Below are 22,749 nucleotides of genomic sequence, written 5' to 3' on the forward strand. Positions count from 1 at the left end.
AAAATTACTTTAACTATTCATCAATTATCAAAATAGCTTAGATTTTCTGTCAGTTGCCTAGTCAATGAATCACTGTAGCTGTAACTTTGCTGGTTAATTTTGTTGGTTAATCTATAACAGTGCATCATATAGTATAAAGTAACCTCAAACTTGTACTTCAGTGCAGTATACTTCAAGAACAATACCTCTCAATATGAGAAGGTAAATAAATAAAGACGAGAAAATTACAGCAGAGGGCGCGCTGGCAGGCCACCAGAACCTAATTATCCACAGAACCAAGAAGAAGGAAGAGAAGGCGGCGCGATAGTTTGGTGGCATGCTGGGAAATGTAGTACAGAAGCAACACTATCACAAAATGTTATTTTCTAATTTGATAAGGAAACTGGTTCACGTGAAACTTAGGTAAAAGAAGTTTTAACAGTGAACTCTTCTGCACAATTAAAAGCGTCCATAGTTTATAATCCGGGATTTTTTATTAACTTTCTTCTCGAAGCTTCTGGTTAATACCGGTTTACCCATAGTGCACCGCGCCCCTTCCTTTCTTCTTGGTTGTGTGGTGGTCTAAAAATGTCGCTATTAGAGGGTCCGTTAAATGTGTTCGGCCAGAGGACATCTGGCGAGTCTGTTCGCACTCAAAATGGTGAGTTATCGTGCTGTTTTACTCTGCGTTTCATATAAAGCTAACGTGTCTTCTGTGCGTTTCTAGCGCGCGACAGGAAAAGTGATTCATTTACTGCATGCAACACACGTGTGGCTAATGCTAACGCTAACGAAGTTTAACGTAGACTTTACGCTTCTGCTCTGTTTCCGTTGAGCTTGTAAAGCACGTCCAGTGTGCTCGTAACGCAAGCAGCATTTATTACATTTCGGTAATCCCATTTTAGTGCCTTTCATTCGCACCACCATGAATGTTCGGCTATGCTAATGGGATAGAAAAGACACTGTCATGGTCTGAAGGTGTGGCTAGCTGACTGTGCACCCCACTGAATAAAATGACAGAATATTGCAATGCTAAAAGTCTTGTTAAAATTTTACCCACATATGTTTAAGGATGTACCAGCTGTCTTACAATACACAGTTAACAGCAACTTCCCTCTTTCTTTTCAGTCATGGCCGCAGCATCCATCGCCAACATCGTCAAGAGCTCCCTCGGACCCGTTGGCTTGGACAAGATGTTGGTGGACGATATCGGGGTGAGTATAATAATTAGTACTGCCCAGACGTTTTCTAACGGTGATAACACATGATAACAAACATGTAAACCTTAAGTGATCATCGGTTGTCTCATGGACGTTTTTGACAGGACGTGACCATCACCAACGATGGAGCAACCATCCTGAAGCTGCTGGAGGTGGAGCACCCAGCTGCCAAGGTCCTGTGTGAACTGGCTGACCTGCAGGACAAGGAGGTCGGAGATGGGACCACGTCTGTGGTGAGTAAGGGCAACAGCTGCTCTGAACTTTAGAAGTAGGCTGTTACTTCATACTCCAACACTGAGAATGACTGAGTTTTGTAAATTCTGCTCTTTATCTCTTGCTGTACCCAGAGTGTTTAGTTGCATATAATGTATTATAATATCCTGTTCTAGTACCACACATCTGCCTCTTATTACGGATGTGTGGCTATGCTAACAGGAAAGAGAAACTGTCCTTCAGTGTCTGAAGGGGTTGCGCAGCCTCATTTCTGCCACTCCTAATGAAACGATGGTACAGAGTGAAATCCATAACTTAGATTATTATTGTTGATGTAAGGAATCTGGTTGTACTGTATATTGTTTATTGTAAAATATCTTGTGCCATTCTTCTAGGTAATTCTTGCCGCAGAGTTTCTAAAGAGTGCAGATGAGCTGGTGAAGCAGAAGATTCACCCCACGTCAGTCATCAGTGGATATCGTCTGGCTTGCAAGTAAGATGCTAACATTTAGAACTACTCTTTCACTCTCCTGTAGTTTTCATTGTACGGTCTGTGCAGGTTTTCTGGCATGCAAACTTGTGTTTTTCATCTTCCAGGGAGGCAGTGCGCTACATTAATGAGAATCTCACCATTGGAACAGATGACCTGGGCAGAGAGTGCCTAATCAATGCAGCAAAGACCTCCATGTCCTCCAAAATCATCGGAGTGTATCCTTCCTTCTCTGTGAGGCAGTGTATAAATGTTTTGTCAGGATTAAACTCCTGCATGTAAGTAACGAATGTTTTTTTGTCCTCGCTGTCCTCATCTACCTTAACTCCTGAGCCCTCAGTGATGCAGACTTCTTTGCTAACATGGTGGTAGATGCTGCCATGGCTGTGAAGTTTGTGGACAGTAAGGGGGTGGCCAAATATCCCATCAACTCTGTCAACGTGCTGAAAGCCCACGGCCGCAGCCAGAAAGAGAGTTTCTTGGTCAATGGATACGCTCTGAACTGCACAGTTGGCTCACAAGGTGCATTTGTTACAAAAGCTTCAGTTGTGAGAATTTACACAGCCACGTCATGTAATGCTGCATACGCAATTGCAGCTGATTGAACTCCCATTTAAATTTGCTGCTATGTCTTGCCTGATGGTGTATGCAGTGATACGCGTGGGAGACAGTACACTGGCTTTGAGGGGAATGTAGTCACAGTAGTTTCTAAACTGTGTCGTCTCCTCTCTGGCCAGACAGTTGAATATTAACCTGAATTAAGGCCACATTTGTTTCAGTACCTTGGTGATTCTTGTCTACATCCTGCTGATTTGTGCAGTTATTTCCTGTATTGAACATGTCGTTCTCTGTCTGTCCAAAGGCATGGTAAAGCGTGTTGTCAATGCCAAGATTGCTTGCCTGGACTTCAGCCTGCAGAAAACCAAAATGAAGATGGGAGTCCAAGTCATTATCAATGACCCAGAGAAGCTTGACCAGATCAGACAAAGGTTAATACTGAAATATGTTTTCCCCATATACATATATCTTTAAAAATCTTCCCATTTAAATTTGCTTTGATGCTGACTCAGTAGTTTACACAGTGATACGCGTGGGAGAAAACATAAGCAGCCACAAATCAAGACAGCAGCTTCTCTCTGAGCTGTTGGACCCCTGTTGTGGTCTGGACAAAGTCTGTTGTTTTTGCTTTTGTATGTGTACTCTCTGCACAAACGCCACAAAGACTGCAGTATCAGTGGTGAGACTGATATAATATTTTGTTGCTTCAGGGAATCCGATATTACCAAGGAGAGGATCCAGAAGATTTTGGCAGCAGGCGCCAACGTTATCCTGACCACTGGTGGCATTGATGACATGTGTCTTAAGTACTTTGTTGATACTGGTGCCATGGCAGTGAGAAGGGTTCTTAAGAGGGACCTAAAACGCATCGCCAAGGCAACAGGAGGTAATAAGAGAGCATGCTGTAGCTTTGTATTTTGTAGTGATGGGCTTTTAAATTATTGGTCTGCACTTTTTAAAAAAAAAAAAACATTTTAGTGATGCTCTGATACTCACTGCTTGGACTCATCATCAACAGCACTTATTGACAAAAGTTGTGTTTTTCATTCTCAGCCACCCTCTGCCCATCTCTGACCAACCTGGAGGGAGAGGAGACGTTCGAGGCCACTATGCTTGGCCAGGCTGAGGAGGTTGTGCAGGAACGCATCTGTGATGACGAGCTCATCCTTGTCAAGAAGTAAGAACTGCAGCAATTTAAGCCTGTTCAACTTTTGGTTTTTGTAACATTGGATGTAAAACAGTGCTGAATGGAATTATCTGCAGCTCTGCCAGCAGATGTGTACTCTAAAGGATTTGAGGGAAGACCCTCATGTCTTGTCTGCATTTAAAGTTTCCATAGGATGACTTATGTTAACTGTGCTGGTTCTGTTTCTCAATTTTTCACCCTCAGTACCAAAGCACGCACGTCCGCCTCCATCATTTTGCGTGGTGCCAACGACTTCATGTGTGACGAGATGGAGCGTTCGCTGCACGATGCCCTCTGTGTGGTCAAGAGGGTGTTGGAGTCAAAGTCTGTAGTTCCAGGAGGAGGTGCTGTGGAGGCAGCTCTGTCCATCTACCTGGAGAACTATGCTACCAGCATGGTGAGATATATATGCTGTGATGAATTTGTTTTCTTTGTCTTATATGCACCTGTTTGAGTATCTTGGGTTGTCATGAGCAATGTTGGGTTGTAAAGCAGTAAATTCACTTTTGTTTTTTCAGGGTTCCCGAGAGCAGCTGGCCATAGCTGAGTTTGCTCGGTCTCTCCTCGTCATACCCAAGACGCTGGCTGTGAATGCAGCACAGGACTCCACTGACCTGGTGGCCAAGCTCCGCGCCTTCCACAATGAGGCTCAAGTCAATCCTGAACGCAAGAATCTCAAGTGGTGAGTTTTTTCGCTGCAAAGTATGTTTACAATTTTCCCCTTTAGTTGTTTCCATTTACTGAAGTAGCACAGGAGATTTAATCTGAAGTGGAACTCTTGTGGCTGAGTTGAAACTCACTTTTAGTTTGCTCCAAAAAGCTGCAGAGTGTTAGACTGATGCAGGTCAGGTGGTGTCCTGGCTAACGAGCAGACCACACTGTATATTCAGCTACTTGTTGCAACCCAAGAACTCAAACATTGATCCAGTTAACAAAATTTTGATAGTCAGCTGTTAAGTAATTCTAAATGTGATTTCATTTTTCTTGAAGTCCCATGATAGTAAACCAAAAAAAGAGCACATACATATTCAACCACTTGTGTCTGACAGGATTGGTCTGGACCTGGTGAACGGCAAGCCCAGAGATAACCGTCAGGCTGGCGTGTACGAGCCCACCATGGTCAAAACAAAGAGCCTCAAGTTCGCCACCGAGGCCGCCATCACCATCCTCCGCATCGACGACCTCATTAAACTGTTCCCCGAGCAGAAGGAGGGCGGGCAGTCGTACAGGGATGCCGTGGAATCGGGATCTCTGGAGGGTTGAGAGGCTGCGATCGGTCCTGATAGGTTCAACGTCTGTATTTATACATAAGGAGCTCTTCATGGCTGTTGCTCTAGTGTAGGCCGTGCACTTTGCCTGTTTACTGTTCTCCCACTCCCTCTCCCTCGGGGTCTTGCTTCCAGAGGAACTGTAAGTGATTTGTTTTCTTTTTGGACACTTAATAAAGCTCCAATGGTTGTAAATGACCGTTGATTTGTTAATTCACATTGGCTGGGAGTGGTTATTATGCAGGCTTTGATAAAAGTTTAGGGGACATTTTTGTCTGTATGGCTTTTAATTCTTTATTGATATGTCCATCATCTAGATGGAAAATGTTTTCACAAACATCTGTTTTTTTTACAGGAAGCACTGGGTTAGACAAGGCTAGCATACTAAACCTTATGGCACTTAGCTGTGTCTCAAGGCTGCTGTCTGCACAATTGATCAGAGAAAAAGGGTCCAAGTCCACATGGGAAGATAATGGAATGTTTTTAGAGCAAGCTAAATCTATTGAAAGCTTCTTAAAATTACCAATAAATTACACCACAAGTTAAAAACTATGCTTTACAGAGAAAATAGCACATCTCCTAAAGCCTGTCTATTTTTAGTGTCACTTTATCAGTTGTATAGGTAACTGAAAGCAGCTGGTTTTAGAGGATAACATCTATTCTTAATCAGCTACTACTAACTGCAGGATGGTGCCTGTTTAGCACATCTAACACCAAGTTGTAAGAGCAATTTTACGATATTTGTTTGTCGTCATTATAGACTAGATTAACATCATTTAGACTTCTAAAGTTCTCTAACATTAAGTTACATGCTTTACAGCTAGAACCTGAGAAAATTCAAATTTAAGCGAAGTTCACAGTGAGAATGGCAAATTGTTGTTGAATACTCCACAATCACAACATATACTTGTACCACTTTTGCCTCGAGTAATGTGATTGCAAGAAAACTGGTAAACTGTTACTGTTTTATATCATATCCTGCAGTGTAAACAATGAGTGTCAGTATCCCTTATCCATTTAAAATAAGTGAGTGCAATCTGTAAAGCAACAGTAGATATTCATCTCAAACCCTCTCCACACACATGGCGATGCCCATCCCTCCTCCGATGCAGAGGGACGCCACTCCCTTATGTCCTCCAGTCCTCTGGAGTGCGTGCAGCAGGGTCACCAGCACTCTGCAGCCAGACATACCGATGGGATGGCCTAGAGAGATAGCACCACCGCTCACATTCACCTGAGGAAGGGACAAAAAGGATACCGTCATTTCAGTGTAGCCATGCGTAGGTGAAATTAGGAAATGTAAATCAACCCCTGGCATTAATATACAGCTCTAAAAAACAGGGATAGAGATAACTTCAAATTTTAAAACCGAATGATACCGTTAAACAATTACCTTATCTGCATTCAGGCCAAGCTCTTTGACCACAGCAATAGACTGGGCAGCGAATGCTTCATTAATCTCAAATAAATCCACCTGGTCCAGCTGCCAGCCTGCTTTCTCAACCTGTCACAGAACAAGACAATAAATGCATGTTAAAAACAGAAAGTATTTCCTCACATGCTGTGTTACACTTAATTGCTGCTTCTGTTTCTCACCGCTTTCCTGATGGCTGGTATTGGCCCAGTCCCCATGATTGACGGGTCAAGACCAGCTTGAGCCCATGATACAATTCTGGCCATTGGTTTAATGCCACGCCTCACAGCTTCCGATTGGCTCATTAAGACGGCTGCAGCTGCTCCATCATTTATACCTACACCAAGAGTGACAGAAGCAGCTTTACGCATCTTAATAATTAGGAATTATATCAGTTATATTCACTGCATTGGCAGACATCTCAGTCACATCATCTCCAGCTCTCAAACCTGAAGCGTTTCCAGCTGTGACGGTGCCGCTGCTGTCCTTGATGAAGCAGGGTCTGAGTTTGGACATGCTGTCCATGTTGCTGCCATGGCGAGGGAACTCATCCACCTTCACCTCCACTGGACCTGAAGGGAAGAGAAAAATATTACAGTGCACACACACCAAAGATGGAGGAGACCATTTGTCTGAAATAAAAGGATAACTTGGATTAGAAATCCCTGATATTCTTACCTTTTCTGGATGGCACCATGACGGGGACAATCTCCTGCTGAAAATATCCTGCTTTCTGCGCAGCCTCCGTTTTGTTCTGGGACTGGACGGCGAACTGGTCCTGCTCCTCTCGACTGACACCCCACTGCTTCGCCACATTCTCCGCTGAAAAAATAAATAAATATCATCACCATGTCTTCGTACAACATACACCACTGGGCCGCTGTGTGGAAATAAACCCGATCCAGACCTGTGATGCCCATGTGGTAGCCATGAAAGGCGTCCGTCAGGCCGTCAGCCACCATGGAATCCTGAAGAGAGGCATCACCCATTTTCACTCCTGCTCTCATTTGCACTGTGTGAGGAGCCTGAGGTGTCAAAGGAAACAGTTAAGACCTCTTGCCACCAAGGATATGCCTCTGTTCTTAATTACAGCCACAGACATTTCCCAGAGAAACAAAATTACTTTGTTTACAGCTGCAACAATTAGTTGTAACTTAGATAACTGAATAATGCTTTTTTTTTTCTTAACAAAACAATGAATCCAGAAAGTATGTGACAGATTGAATTGATAATAAAAATGATTGTTAATTGCTGTCTTTGATTTTTTTTTTTTTTTTTAATACCCAACTTTTGGTACAGAGATCCAAACTTTTTCACCACCTTACTCTACCAAATATTTAATGTTTGAGAACCCCTTTACTGTCAGCTTTTGGTATATGACAACTGTCAATATTCTGTGTTACCCAGAAACTCCTCCATCCATCTGTTTGCAATTTCATATCACACTGTGACCATTTTTTGTCTTGACACCTACCCTACTCATGCTCTCCATGCCTCCTGCCACCACCACAGTGGACTCTCCACCTTGGATGGACTGAGCTCCCAGACACACAGCCTTCAGCCCAGAGCCACACACCATCTGGCAGCTCCACGCCGGGACAGGGTAGGGGATACCAGCCCCAACACTGGCCTGACGTGCCGGGTTCTGTCCATGACCTGAAGAAAACAACAAAGATGATGAACGCCAATGAGAGGAAGTAAGTTTGTATTACAATATTGCAAGAGACGTCTAATCAATCTGACATTGCCCAATACAACTGTTAACGTAATACATGAATACAGGGACCTCTGCCACACATGAGGAGACTTTAATCTACCTGCTGTTAGGACGTGTCCCATGATAACCTCTGAGACCTCTTCTGGCTTCACGGCCGCCCGCTTCAGAACATCCTTGATCACCACTGAACACAGGTCATGCACAGGCACCGTGGACAGAGCACCGTTCAAGGACCCTGTGCAAAAATGGGACAAAAATATTGTAATACAAGCACATGATCTTGACTGTCAACCCACTGCTACGAGTAACAACTGATTAATTGATGGTCAAAATTGTTGCAGAATATTCTTATGTTCATTGACTAATTGATTAATTGACTAGTTATGTCAGCCCTGAATGGGTTTATGAGGATCATCAACCATCTGTCATAAAACTACAGCAGCCAAATCATAAATATCAATGTGTTGTGACAATTTGCAAAGGAAAAAAGTAACACACATATATTATAAACTGCACACTGGCAACGTAAAGTGATATTAAGGTCAGAGTTTTCTGTGTCCTTTAGGAATGACCTGTATAAGTGTTGACTTTACGGAGAGACAGTGGTCTTGCTATCAGATTAAATGTATCACATCTTCCTCTCCTCTCACTACACACATTTGTTTGACATTTTTTATTGTAATTTACAATTCTATATTTATGACAGCCTGACTTGTGTGGTGCTTTATATATGTTTCTCTGTTATGCACTTTCAAACTAAAGCAAACTCACCTTATGTAAAAAACCTAGGCTACTTGGTAAGAAACCTGTTCCTGTTTCTGACTCTGATTCTAGGCAGCCAATGGCAGGAGGCTCGTACGCCCGTGGCACTATGACCAGCCAGCCAATCAGTGGCCACAGAATACTCCGGACACAGGAGCGGACCAATCAGAGCTCCGCAACACTCGGCGTATTTAATTGAATGACATCACGGCCACTTTATTTAATTACGAAAACGATATTCAGCTGTGAAGGTAGCTCGTGTAATACAAGTACGTGTACAGCGAGACGTAATGGTTAATGAAGTAATTTATTCCCAACTAAATATCTAATTTGACAGTGAACTACAGTGAGGTGTAGCAACAGTAAAACAGCAATGTTAGAGCTGCAAACTGCTTTTAATGAATGAGAACGGTATTTACAGAGTGTGTGACTTTACCAATTGGTGTCCGTGCAGCGGAGACGATGACAACAGGCTCGGCGTTCATGGTGATAACCAGCTACTTGTTAGTTTGAGTCCTTGCTTCAAAGTGCTGCTCTGTTCCTGTCCGTCCACACTGCACTGCGCTCTGTTGACACAGCCTGCCCGTCAGCCCTGCGCTGGATGGTGTCAGTGCAACTGTAACTGGTGAGTAAATATACAACAGCGCCACCATGTGTTGTGGAGGAACTGTTCATTCATAAAATGTCAGCTCTGCATTGAGCAGGCTCAAGTCTCTCATTTAACACGTGTTGTATAACATAGTGTAACAGATTCTAATATTTGCATATATGTAAAGTGAACACATGTTAGATTATTTTCCACATATATTACATTTACATGTTAATATTTATCCTAAATATACAGTTTTTACTGTCCCATTTTGATCTGGACCACACACTATAGGTTTTGCATGTACATTTTTGCACACTGGTGAGGGTAGCATACTTAATGCAGCTAACGTAAGAGTATTTTTCTACTAATCTGCATTCTGTCCCATTATACCTCCTTGATCTTCTTGTACTGCTGTAACACTTATTTCTTACAATAGATTACTAAAGTTTGAGCATACGTTACTGATATGTCATCTGTAATTTGAATGACATGTATTCATCTGAGATTTGTGTAAAAGATTTAAAATTAGACATCTGGATTATAGGTCACAGCAGAAAAAAAATATACAGATATAAATATATGCAATATATTATTTCATTAATTCTTTCATCGTTCTTTGACCTGAGTAAATGTTTAATACTTACATTTTCTTTGACCGCTAAGCCCTTTAATGTACGTATGCTTCAGCTAAGCCAACAGGTTATGTGTTTATGTAAAGTAATAGGTTTTCATACTAATGTATTGATGTCTAGTAATACTAGGTTTCACTTTGTAGTATTAAAAATCTTTATTGGTATTTGGTCAGTACATGAAAAGGACTGAAGTCAGAATAAACATCGCATAGAAACTACTCACAATTCAACAGAATCTTTTGAACAGAATTTTTTTGTCAATGAAAAATTAAAACTGTATTAAAAAAAAAAACAAAACACAGGCCAACATCTAAAAATGACCTTGAATATTGCGAAGCTACTGTAATTCAGTGATTTTTACTGACTTTTGACGATGAGTTACAACACCAGATGCCTGATTTCAGTGTCAAGAGCTCAAACAAGAACAGCATAGACGTGCTCAAATAAACAGCAGAATGAAACATACTAGTTTTAAATCATACATCCACGCAATTCAAATCTAACATTAACCCTTTCCTGTTATATCCCCGTTTAGCAACACAAATGTGACAGAGGCATCACGATAGGCAAAGGGTAGGAGGGTGAAAACAAAATGTCTTGGACAGCAGCGCTGTGTTACAGACTATGCATTTGTTGCCTTGTTTGTATATTGTATAAAAAAAAAAAAAAGGAATAGACAGTACACGTCAAGGTACATTACAAAACCGCACTGTCGCTCGTGCTGGAGTCCAGGCCGTTTTGAGCGTGCCGTGACCCTGCAGTCCTGGTGCCCTTGGTCACCAGGGCAGTCTTGTCCTCCTGGGGGTCGGTGGTGGAGTCTGTGTCATTCGAGTGCTGAGTCAATGATGTCTCACTGCCTGTCGGAGAGTCCACGCTCTCGTACCCTGCGCTCAGCTGGCTCCCGAAACCCACAGGTCCTCCACCTCTCCCAGCAGCAGTCTGACTCCCTGACGCTTCCTCTGAGTGGTTGGACAGTTTGGTCTCAGCTTCGCCAGGGCTGGAGACCATGGGGGACATGGGAAAGTCTTCCTCGGTGCTGCTGACCTCCCGGTACAGGCTGGGTGTAGTGGTCTCGCTCCTCTGGGATGAATTGCCGTTGCTTGGTCCGTTGGAGACCCTCCCGTAGTCTTTGCCCATTGGTTCAGACGGTGTGCTGGCCTGCTCGGGCTGGGCGGACGGTTCAGCGGATGAGCCAGAAGCAGTGGGTGAAGTCCTGCTGGGACCGGCCAAAGCCCCCTGAGTATGAGACAGCTGCTGTCGGGTGTCTTTTAACTGCTGCTGCAGGACGAGAATGGTGCTCTGCATCCCCTCTACCTCCTCATCTAGCTGGATGATAAAGTCATTCAACTCTGTGGGCGATGGAGATCAGGAATAGACACAGAAAAAAGTCAAAAGTTAAATCACTGTCACATTAAAAGTCGTGAACATGACAAACAGTCACAGTAAAAACAGTCAGGTTTGTGTTCTCACCATCTTGACTGCTCTTCAGCTCCTCGCTGTACTTCTTCTGCAGGGCCAACTCAGCCTCCAGCTGGGCAATGCGTCCCTGAGACAGCTGCCTGCCCAGCTCCTGGTTTTCCTGAATCAGCATTCGACACTTGGCCATCAGTTTCTTCCCCGTTTGGCTGTAAGGGAAACAAGTCTCACATCACACAGTGACCAAGAGACGAACACAAAAGGCAAAGAGATGCCACTGATCAGTTCCAACTGTCTGACCCACTTCCCAGTCTACCAAGGGTCAACAGAAAATTTTTAACTGAGCCATTCCTAAATGACTCCTAGTCACAACACAGCTTTCATGTCTCCAATGCAATATAAAATTATCAACAACCCACCAACAGAAATCTGTTTGTACAAATAAGTGTAAATTATTTCTTCGTAAAAGTCCAATCTGACTCTTTTGTGACTACATTAAAATGAATACTCATATTTTATGGTCCTCACTGTGGCTAAAAACCAAAAAGGAACCTATGACCCACATTTCTATGGAACTGAAACCCCCATTGTTACACTGTAACTTATTCATTCTGTTGCATATTGGAGAAAAGTGAGCACTTTAAAAATAACAGTGGCAATTCTGTTGCTACCAAAATCTCAAATTCAAATGAACTCGCTGCATCACTGAGTGGGAAGAACAGGCAGAATCAAAAATATAACAGAGTAGAATAATATTAGGATGACACACTACAAAAAACCTACAATTTAAATATCAACCTGTAGCAAAAAGGAAATGTGCTCTGCAGAACCAGGCACTGGTTTTGTGTAGTCGTAACTTTAAATACATAAGAACAGGTGTCTCAACAATAAATTGCTTAGGGAGCTGCTTTCTCAACTTTACAACAGGTTAATGAATCCACTGACAATCCAGCACACCTGTTAACTTTACATTAGCAATTATTGTGATAATGCTTTTAAGGAGCCCTAATCAAGATGCTGAATTTGCACATAAATGAAATACATACAAATAATTTCAAACCGTAGATAACTGCCATCTATAAATGCCTATGGAAGTCCTGAGGACATTGAAATGAACAATAAAGGCAAATTGTTCAGTAGCTGTATCATAATCTGAAAGGAGAAGTCATTAAACTTTCAAACTAGCTCAAAAACCATGTATGTTACTCTGTAAAATTGCAATCATGCACTACATATTTTTAGTCAGTTACAAGAGCTACTTTCTTCTCAATTAGCAGTTAAGTCAAAACCATCAATTTATCTAAGACGCTGGGGAGAAAAATGTGTTTTTAACTGTCAACAGGCTGTGTATACACTGCCAGTTCAAATCTCACTGCCTCAAGCGTGGGAAACGTTTGTTTTTAAAAGCAGGAAAACATAACAGATTCCACAGTGTGCTCTTATTGTGAAAACAGTGGCTAAATATGTGTGCCACACTGGTGAGAAAAAAAAGTCTAACCTGCTAAAAGTGCAAATAGCTGAGGGAGAGATTGTGAGGTCAATCATAAAAATACACAGAAATACAATAAATACATTCTCATCAACTCATAACATGACTTGTTAAAGACATTTGCATTCACAACTTGAAACAGGACTCGGTTCACCTACAGCAGTGTGTTTTGATATGTATCCAGAGAATTAAGCAAAGCAAAGCTCAATTCACGATTAAAGTGCAAATTTTACACAAGTGTAATCAGTCAAAGCCAATCGTGCTTCTCGGTTCACACACACTGCAGTAAGTGTTTGCTTTAGAGAAACAAGAGAAAGAAATTAAATGCCAATAAAAAGAAACAAGTCACAAAATAAAACATGTAAATACACTCTACCGTGAGTGGGCCCATGTTCAAAGACACAGGTGACTGGACTCTCATGCCTGAACCATAGTCCCTTTGTGGACCAAGGATCTGGCTCCAACCACAGTCTTAACATCATTTCTAGCGGCTCTTCCCCCCAGAGTCTTACTTTTAAATCCTAGAACTTTCCTCATGTTATTGCAATGTGTCTAGACTGTCCAAAAAGTCTTTACGTTTCTCAGGCAGACTAGCAGGTATGTGTGTGGTGTAATCCACAGTTAAATGTCTTTATAAACCAAGTATGGGAATTGTCTTTAAAATGTTCAACTGCTGTTTTAGGCTAGGGATGCTCCCTGCCTGACTCAACCTCCACCATAACCCCCCTATTTAATATGTGAACTGTCTGCTTTGAGCTGAGGGGGTGGGGAGGGCATATCCGTGTCGGGGAGTGAGTGACCACCTCTTCAGGAACAGTCCGGACTCCTTCAGGCCCATGGACGGTGAGGGGATACGAGGGGAGAGAGCTGAAACACAAGTGTCACCTGACCATACTGTCTTTTCACGTTAGGTTATGTGATATGTAGCTGGCACAGTGCAAGAGTACAAAAACAGTTTTGTTTTGCAGTGACTGGCTTTCTGTAAAGTCTGAGTCTCGTGGTGAGTACAGCATGTGTCAGCCTTCCCCCCCACCATTGTTCCTGCATGCCTGCAGTGAGAGTGAGGGTGGGGGGCGTGAGGAAGTCTTGACTTTTTTTTGTTTGTTTGAGGAGGGGGGGGGAGTTATTTTGATTGTCTTTACCTATCAGGTGTAAATTTCCAGGCACTCAGTTCATTTTGGGCCTGCTCCAGTTTGTCTTTAGTCTGTTCCAGTTCAGCCTTCATTTTGAGGAAAAACAAGTTGATGGCTGGGTCCACCATGGATGACCGCAGTTGGGCCGCACTCGGCTGCTGGACTTGCTTGAGGTACTGAATCTGGGTCTGCAGGATAAAACAAACAGGAGTTAGTGGTCGATGAAGTGTAGTACATTTCTAGTAAGGTGTGTTATAAAAACTATGTCTTTTAGCTTGACCAATCTCCAGCCAAAGGAGCAACATTAGCATTTATACCAAAAAATCTGGTTAACTAAAATATTCTGGTTCTAAAATCCAGGAATATTCATAAGGTCATCGGATGGCTTTTAACTAGTATGGTCAATCCATTAAAATTCAGATTATTTCAAAATTAAATACTTCTATTAATACTAATTTCTCAAAACTGTAGTGACTACTCTTGAATTAAATTTAAGCAATTTAAATTCTGCAATGACAGCTTTTGTTAGATATGAGTTTCTTCCCTGGACACACCCGGCAAAGATTTTTCATTCAAGGATGACCGACCAAAAAAAAACTCACCTGTCAACATCATAATTATTTCAACCACAATTTTTCACAGAAAAGATTTGAATACATTTACATAAAAGGCAGGAAGCGTAATATGCCTCAAAACACAACAACTAGTGTTTATGTAATTCAGCCGAAGATGTTCTCCTACCCTTTAAAGCACAGTGCATAAAAGTGAGTACTAGGCTCCAAGGTTAAAACCCTTCCTCCACCTGGCAGTTTGTGTTGAGCTCACCTCAGTTGCCCTACAAGAATGGCATGTGCTGCCACAGAGCTACAGGGTGATCCGCTAAGCTGTCAGTCTGATAAAAGCACAGGATGCCCTCCTTGACACACAAATGAATATATAGTACAGTACAGTGCTGGAATGATGTCAATTAATAGATTAGCTGTCTGGCAGGAGATAAGAAAATTTAAATTTGGATACATGGCTGCCACTTTAAGTTAACCAATGTCTCATAAACTGTTTTTACTTTTTGCAGCAATTTCAAAAAATAAATAATTAAAAATCTAATGGTATAATTGATTAATCAGTGATGAAAGTAATGGTTGGATGCAGCCCTACAACAGCTAGACTTCACTTAGAATTAAATAAAAATAGCATAGTGTAATACCTTATTACTAATTCATAAGTGCTCACTGAGGAAAGAGCATCAGTAACTACAGAGAACAGAAGAGTTCAGTCGTGCTCTAGGAGCTGCTGAGCGCACCAACAATTGTTTGAAGCTCTGAACATTGACATGAACAACTCCACGAAATGCTCTCAGTCACAAAAACATTAAGAGAGTAGAGGAATAGATACATACTGTGCACTCTTGCATCTCCTGCTCCTTGGTGGCAAGTCGCATAACCAAGATGTTCTCCCTGCGTGCAGACTCCTGCTGCTGCTGCTTGAGCTTCTCCTCCGACTCCTTCAGTCCTGTTACATCATTGGCTAACGCGGTGAAGAGGGGCAGAAAAGAAAACACATCAAAAAGAGAATTCATGAAGCGCCAACTTTAGTGATGTACCGTGCATGCTGTTGTGATTATTTGTCGTCAAAGATGCTGGCAGGAAAAATCATGTTCATGTTGTATTAGATAACATTTATGTAACAGCAGATGTACTTACAACATAACTCTGCATATTTTGCTTCCAGGACCTGGACATATGCCTCATGCTGTTTCCATCTGAGAGGAGCAGAAGATGTGTAAACATTAACTGCTCAATAGATCAAGTTTCCCCCACAATATAATTAATCTCCCACGGCAGAGCTGTTGTTTACCTTGTGCACAGCTCCTCTCTGGTCAGGGTCTTCATGTCAGATTCACTGAGGCGAACCTGTATGAAAAGAAAACCAGGGACAGGTTAGATAGTGAAGCCCACCCATTAGCTAAGCTCTCATAGAGACACGAAGAAGCTAATAACATATGACAAATAAAATTATTAAACAAGAAAAAACACTCACCTTCTTGGGTAGAGGCTCCTCGTTGGTCATTGTGAAGTCTGGAAATGGAATATGAAAAGATAATAATAATTAATCAATAGCTTGGTGTCGTGTGTTGTAGCGACTGCATCTTCTTTAGCTGTAACGCGTTGTCTATTTGTCCACACGCACTGAAATCTAACCTGTATGACAACTTTGCTTAGTTGCTACAAATGCTGTGGTTTCCTGCTAACGAATGATGATAAATATTTGTCACCACCAGGTTAACTTACCCGACCGACCACATAAAAGTTTAAACTACCAGTTAATAAAAGCTGTCGAGCCTAAATTGTTAGCTGGTGTGGCAGGCAGCAGCGATGGATAGCAAGGAATAGAAAATAGGCTAACCAAGGTTAACTCTCGGCTGCTAACAACATTTAGCATCCGCTGGCAAAATGAACAGAGGCTATGAAACTGTGGCGTTAAGCTAGTATATGTTCTTTATGTTCAACCTGGCAGCATGCGATTCTTGGCTCTGTTTTCGGCTCCTTGTTATCACAAAATGGCGGTGAAGGAAATGACTCCCTCCCTTGCGCTCCTTTTCCTGAAACTAGCGGGCTCTTGGCTGCAGATATGAGGCCCTCACCCGTCAAACAAACACTTACCAGACCCGTTTCCGTCGATGTTTCTGAACCCCTTGGCTTCGGTGGTTCTTTGAAAGACGATAAATTACCACTACGCCGAGATATCTGTTGTGAATTTATATGTAGTCGACTTGCTTCGGCGTAATCACCATCATCTTCCTCACCGTAGGCAGGACAGAATGGCTCTGACCGCGCCGCTGCTGCTGCTGCTGCAGAGTACGACCAGAGACAGGGGAAAATGAACAGAGCTCTCACTCCGCGGCGATTTCCGGATCCTAAAACGTGGCTGAGAAGTACAAGAGGAAAGGCTCCTGGTCAACGAATATCTATTAAAATATAAATAACAGTGAATTGTTAATAGTTAATATCAATCATTGTCAAAAATAATCTTTTTCCATCTTCTCAATTGTAAATATTTGCTGGTTTCCTTAATCTTAAACCGATATAATTTTAATTTGGACTGTTGGTTGAATGAAACACACAATTTGAAGCTGCCACCTTTGCCTCTGGGTCAGTATGATGGACATTTTTGTCTATTTTTGATGACACCTTATTTATCAAATGACAATTCAAAAAGATGACCTGTAGATAGCCTAAATCCACCATGAGTATCACTGCTTGCTCCTTTACTGTAGTTAAACCGTGGCCGTGGTTAAAGTGCTGAGCATTACCCAACTTTTATCATGCAAAGCCTCAATACACAATTTTTCTGATGCATCAAATTCAATTATGAGTTACAACTGAAAACTGAAAATGTTTCCTCAAATAGTTAGATCTTGTTCGTTTAAGTCGTGAGTGATTCATTTGCTTCAAAATAGACGATCTCTGGCATTACCTCCGTTGTGGTAGGGTAGAAGGGATGTTCACGTGATTCTTTACTGTTAGTTTTTCTAACTATGCTAAATTATGTAGCCTTCTTATACACATTTGTTTGCAATTATTATTGCTATTTTACATTTTATTACGTACTATTTATTTTACTCTAACTCCATATGCTTCAAGATGAAAAATGCATTTAATTTAAATGAATACACCGAAGGACAATTTCTACAACACAATATGCAATTACACTTGCGGTGCGTTCATATGATCTAATGCACTTTTATTAAGGCCACTGAAACCCAACCAGACGGGTGCGTTGAAGAATGATACAGAAGGGGGAGGGGCAAAACGTATGATCTAAAATGTTTTAATATATTTCAACATACACCGATCAGTTCATCACAATGTAATTATATATTATATATTATATATTTATTAGAGAAGTCGTGTCTTCAGCTGTCGCAGTTTAGGTGTATCTAACCTGCACAATGTTGCAAACACCCCCACGTGACATTAATGGTACGGTCGACTGCGCCGTCAAGTTGAAACTGCTCAGTTCAAGGGCAGTTACAGTGTGTCTATGGTGTCTGCCGTGTCCTGTGAGCACTACCATGAACATGCTTTGCAGAGTTGGTCAAATACGCAGGTAAAGCTGACATCAATTTACACTGGTGCCATTACTCTGTTCAAAGTGCACAATGAATGAGGACAGCTGACTCCTGCTAGCAGCGGTTGTTCATGAACCTAAGACATTTGTTTATTCAAAGCTAGCAGTTAGCTAGGCAGGATGCTAACTTGGTTTAGCTACTCAGCTAGGTTAGCCTGTGGCGCACCAAATAAAATATTTTGTTTAATTACTGCATGGTCATGCATTCACGGGCTTTTGTGTGGATTGTGAACTGAATGTGGTGATATTCTGGACACGATTGTGCATCGATAGCTAACTCGATGCCACCAGCTCATTCACATAATATCTGACCAACGTTACTGCACCTTAATCTAGAAACAGCATGAGACATTTAGGTCACTCCCACTCAGTTGCTCAAACTTCAACTGATAGACCTATCTGTGCCATGCCATCTTGTGCTAATATTATGTAATTGTAATGACACAGACATCACTGGTAGCCAAGTTATTTTTGAAAGCAAAAGTTAGGAATTAGTTCTGATTAGATACATATGTAAGCCAGTTGCCCCTGTATGTTGGATACTTCAAACCTGTGGCATTGCTGGAAAATAATTTCCTGGTTTATTTCAGGTGTGCAGCCAGCCTCAGCCAGACAATAAGCCAGGTATCTGCAGCAAGGCAGAAGCACACGCTCCCTGACCTGACCTACGATTATGGAGCCCTGGAGCCCCACATCAGTGCAGAGATAATGCAGCTGCACCACAGCAAGCACCATGCCACATATGTTAACAACCTCAATGTTACAGAGGAGAAATATCAGGAAGCACTGGCAAAGGGTACAAATGCAAATTTGTATGCATTAATTAGCCACGTGTTTCTGTTAGATCTGATGTCTTCTTATTCACTTGGATGTTATTTGTCTTCTATTTTAGGGGATGTGACGACACAGGTTGCCCTCCAGCCTGCTCTCAAGTTTAATGGGGGAGGCCACATTAACCACACTATCTTCTGGACAAACCTCTCTCCAAATGGTGGAGGCGAGCCACAGGGTAAGGCAGAAACATATTCAAAACGTGTACATCTTCTTTGAATTTTCTTACACTGGTTTGTTTTGCAGTTAATTTCGTGTAGTAACACTGAACATAAATGACCATGTTATGTAAAGTATGTATATTTTATCACAATTAACTTAGATGTATCTCATGGCCTGAAACATGGTCGAAGTGTTTCTCAAAGGAACCTGATACCACCAAAAGCTGGTGTAATTTCAGCACTAAGGTTGTTTTATTTAGTCATTCTGCCCCCTAGTGGTCAAAATGCTGCTTTGACATATTATACAAGGATCTCCGTTAACATAACATATTCTCTGGCTAGCATAAAATACATTTTCCTCTGGGGAAAAAAAAACCAAGAGGGATGATTTTCAGTTCTTTTCCAGATAATGTAGAAAAGATAAACAACATGAATATGTTAAGTTTACAGAAAATGCTTTCTAGTGTTGCCCTGATAGCACCTGTTTGTTTGACCTCTTATAGGGGAGTTAATGGAAGCCATCAAGCGGGACTTTGGCTCCTTCCAGAAGATGAAGGAGAAGATGTCTGCAGCTACTGTAGCAGTGCAGGGCTCAGGCTGGGGCTGGCTGGGCTACGACAAGGAGAGTGGAAGACTGCGCATCGCAGCTTGTGCTAACCAGGATCCTCTGCAGGGGACAACAGGTCAGTGGAAAACAACACAAACTACAAATGAATATAGACCTCCTCTCTACATATACGCCCCCCACCCCACCCCTCCCACTGTCTCTAGTTAATTAAAAAAAATAATAAGAGATGTCTGAGAGAAATTGATTCTCTTTTCTGGCCCTCAGGTCTCATCCCTCTCCTCGGTATTGATGTATGGGAGCATGCTTACTATCTTCAGTACAAAAATGTGCGGCCAGACTATGTTAAGGCTATCTGGAATGTAATCAGCTGGGAGAACGTGACTGAGCGTCTTCAGATTGCCAAAAAGTAGAATCAAACCCTCAAACTTCTCCATCAACTCATTACCCTGACCTGGACCTGGATCAAACAGTAGTTGCAAATAATTCCTAGTTTGACATTGCATCGAGTATCAGTGTTGGTGGTCAGTTGCATGGAAGCTGATTAAACTAACACTTGAAATAGTTTCTGTATGCATATTATATTATCTTTATGGAAAACTTACACGAGTTGAAAAAAATGTAAGAAATTATCTGCAAGTGCTTTTTTAATCTCAGGTCTGTTCTGAACCACCAGACTTTTTTCAAAGCGCACAATAAAAGCTACCTTCCACATCAAGGCTGGCTTTTGTTAATCACACCCAAATACTGGCTGCCATACTAGGTGTCATATAACCAGAGTGCATATTCAGTGAGCTGTGGAATTGTCAGAATATGTCACACTAAAATCAGACAATGTTATTGCAGTCCATGTTTTTGATGTATAATAATAAAATTATAGGATTTCGGTTGTACAAGCTTGATTCTTTTACTTTCTCTTCCTGTATGCAGTAGACATTTCAAGACCCTGTTGTTAAAGTTATGTCAGAAAATGTAAAAAGTACAGGGATTGTAACCGTGACCAGTGCAGAGGTTAGTATTTAAACATTTCTGTTTAGAGGACAACAAAGGTCAATGTCATTGAGAAGAAGTTTTTAAGGCTTGTTCAAGATAACCATAGTTAGCATTTTTTAACCAAATTTGGTGAGGCATGTAAATTAGAATTCAAACAAGTTCACTTCAAAGAGTTCTCCCTGGCTTTTATTCCTGGCTTTCATTTCCAATGGCACTACATGATAGCTATCAACACATTTTTGCACTGTTTTAAAGAAAGTGCCAAAGAGAAAGACCAAAGCTGAGTTGGCCTTGGTCCAATCAAAACATTTAAATCTCAGCAGAAAAACTGTACTTCGTGAGAATCCCTGGTCTTGCTGCTGACGTCAGCCCTAGTTAACAAAACACTTGTGTTTAAGGACAATAAATACCATCTAAAGTACATATTCAGCACTGTAAACTAGATGACTTAAACCTCATGAAATCACAATAGTTGCAACTTAAGATACTTATAATAGTGTGTGCTGTATGATCTGCTGCACTCTGCTTTTCTACAGCATTACCAAAAGAGGGCAGTGTTTTCAAAGATTTACTTCTGGAGATGCTCTGGGTCAGTGGCTTATATGTATTATTTTTTCTTTGTAAAACCCTCCCCAAAAACTATCAAGTGCATATCTATCTGAGACTATGTGATTATGTAGTTATGTCTCAGACATGGACTTAGAAAAGTTAGTCAATTCATTTCTTCATGCTTACAACTCACAGTAGATTTTAAAGGCCCTAAGCAGTACAATGAATTTTTTTGTGTTCAATCAACCTACCTACCTTCAAAATAATGTAAAGGACAAGTTTAATGTAATGTATTTACACAGATGGCTTCCAGTCGATCCACTCATGTCATCCAAGTGGCTCCTCTCTTCCTGTCAGTGATTAGGACTGACCAGTTTGCCAGTGGGAATGTCACATTCCAGAGATCTCTCCCTTTTCCTGGAGGTGGTGTCATGATGTAGAGGTGAACTAGTTTTCAGTGGACACTGTGAGTTCAAGCACATGGTAACCAGACTCCAACCTGAATAATGGAACCAGCTGCCTTTTAGTTGTATTGAATTATGCCTAATTTTTGAAGGGATTGGCTGACTTAATGAAATTAGTGAATGAATCAGTAAAAATGAAAACATATCATTCAAACCATTTTGATTGAAACTTTTTGCAAATAGATCAGTAAACTGTTACGTACTGGCATAGCTTGACTCTATTGTTACATGGATAGTGATTGCTAAGTCTGGCCATAAGTCTGGCCTTATGGGACTTGTCATACGTATCAAAACTACTGATGTGGCAGAAAGGCTGTGGGAGCACAGACAAAGTAATGACAGCTGACTTCAGACTGCTTTTTGGAAAGAACGACAAAGAGTTGATTCAAATTTATCAGAGCCATAAATACAAGCACACAAAACTTGAAGTAGTTTCATTTGGGAGACATTGCCAGCCTTTACAAACATAAGTCCCCCCATTTATAAGATGATGGTTTGTCTAAATGTGGCCTACTTTTGCTGTGTAAAAGCTTGGGTGTGCCAAAAATTATTTCCCTCTTCCACAACTCGTAAAAAAGATGGAACTCACTCAGGATAGAGTTTCTTTAACCTCTGGAAAGGAAGAGAGGAAAATATTGGGAAAATGTCTCAGTAACTGAGTTTAACTCCTCTTTGAAATCCGTCTTTCTTTTTTCTCCCTTCACTTACTTTTCTAAAAACTGCAACTAAAACGTATTTTCATGCATGGAAATGTCCATACACACACACACACACGTTCAACTTTGTGGCTTTTAGTCTCCATCAGGAACCAGAATGTCCGTCTAATGCTCATAAGCATAACCTACATGATGTAACATGTTGATCAAACTTTCACTTTTTGTTTTGTTTAGATTTCTTCAAACACAAAAATATACATTTCGTAGGAGATACGAGCTTCACTGTTGGTGTGGTTTCTCAGTGGGTGCACACAAGCATGCAGTGAGACTCAC

General features: G+C 41.4%; 4 protein-coding genes and 1 non-coding gene across 7 annotated transcripts; 3 read left to right on the forward strand and 2 right to left on the reverse strand.

Moving 5' to 3' along the window:
- The first annotated feature begins 485 nt into the window (after positions 1–485).
- Positions 486–5,131, forward strand: tcp1 (t-complex 1). The gene is made up of 12 exons (XM_018676013.2): positions 486–640; positions 1,108–1,193; positions 1,304–1,432; positions 1,808–1,905; positions 2,010–2,120; positions 2,243–2,424; positions 2,765–2,891; positions 3,171–3,346; positions 3,514–3,637; positions 3,851–4,043; positions 4,165–4,328; positions 4,696–5,131. The coding sequence occupies exons 1-12, from the start codon at positions 568–570 to the stop codon at positions 4,907–4,909; spliced, it is 1,677 nt and encodes a 558-aa protein (XP_018531529.1). The 5' UTR covers positions 486–567; the 3' UTR covers positions 4,910–5,131.
- Positions 872–1,010, forward strand: LOC127142684 (small nucleolar RNA SNORA29). The gene has a single exon (XR_007813644.1). It is a non-coding gene; the product is annotated as a small nucleolar RNA SNORA29 (small nucleolar RNA).
- Positions 5,132–5,194: 63 nt separating the features above from the next.
- acat2 (acetyl-CoA acetyltransferase 2) lies at positions 5,195–9,392 on the reverse strand. Its single transcript, XM_018676018.2, has 9 exons — positions 9,244–9,392; positions 8,146–8,280; positions 7,803–7,984; positions 7,236–7,353; positions 7,007–7,150; positions 6,778–6,900; positions 6,511–6,665; positions 6,308–6,418; positions 5,195–6,148 (listed from the first exon to the last, which is right to left on the reverse strand). Exons 1-9 carry the CDS (start codon positions 9,290–9,292, stop codon positions 5,978–5,980), a joined length of 1,188 nt encoding a protein of 395 aa, XP_018531534.1. The 5' UTR covers positions 9,293–9,392; the 3' UTR covers positions 5,195–5,977.
- sod2 (superoxide dismutase 2, mitochondrial) lies at positions 9,291–20,650 on the forward strand. 2 transcript variants are annotated; one of them, XM_051071849.1, is made up of 5 exons: positions 9,291–9,432; positions 18,788–18,993; positions 19,090–19,206; positions 19,693–19,872; positions 20,022–20,650. In XM_051071849.1, the coding sequence occupies exons 2-5, from the start codon at positions 18,906–18,908 to the stop codon at positions 20,165–20,167; spliced, it is 531 nt and encodes a 176-aa protein (XP_050927806.1). In that variant the 5' UTR covers positions 9,291–9,432; positions 18,788–18,905; the 3' UTR covers positions 20,168–20,650. The 2 variants fall into 2 exon arrangements, with proteins under 2 accessions (XP_050927806.1, XP_018531498.2); XM_018675982.2 differs by lacking the exon at positions 9,291–9,432 and adding an exon at positions 18,048–18,176.
- wtap (WT1 associated protein) lies at positions 10,168–16,930 on the reverse strand. 2 transcript variants are annotated; one of them, XM_018676015.2, is made up of 8 exons: positions 16,730–16,930; positions 16,107–16,144; positions 15,924–15,979; positions 15,770–15,828; positions 15,466–15,593; positions 14,079–14,257; positions 11,502–11,656; positions 10,168–11,380 (listed from the first exon to the last, which is right to left on the reverse strand). In XM_018676015.2, exons 2-8 carry the CDS (start codon positions 16,134–16,136, stop codon positions 10,728–10,730), a joined length of 1,260 nt encoding a protein of 419 aa, XP_018531531.1. In that variant the 5' UTR covers positions 16,137–16,144; positions 16,730–16,930; the 3' UTR covers positions 10,168–10,727. The 2 variants fall into 2 exon arrangements, with proteins under 2 accessions (XP_018531531.1, XP_018531530.1); XM_018676014.2 differs by lacking the exon at positions 16,730–16,930 and adding an exon at positions 16,577–16,680.
- Positions 20,651–22,749: the final 2,099 nt, after the last annotated feature.

This window comes from Lates calcarifer, linkage group LG7_1 (assembly GCF_001640805.2).
Source record: "Lates calcarifer isolate ASB-BC8 linkage group LG7_1, TLL_Latcal_v3, whole genome shotgun sequence".
Lineage (NCBI taxonomy): Eukaryota > Metazoa > Chordata > Actinopteri > Centropomidae > Lates > Lates calcarifer.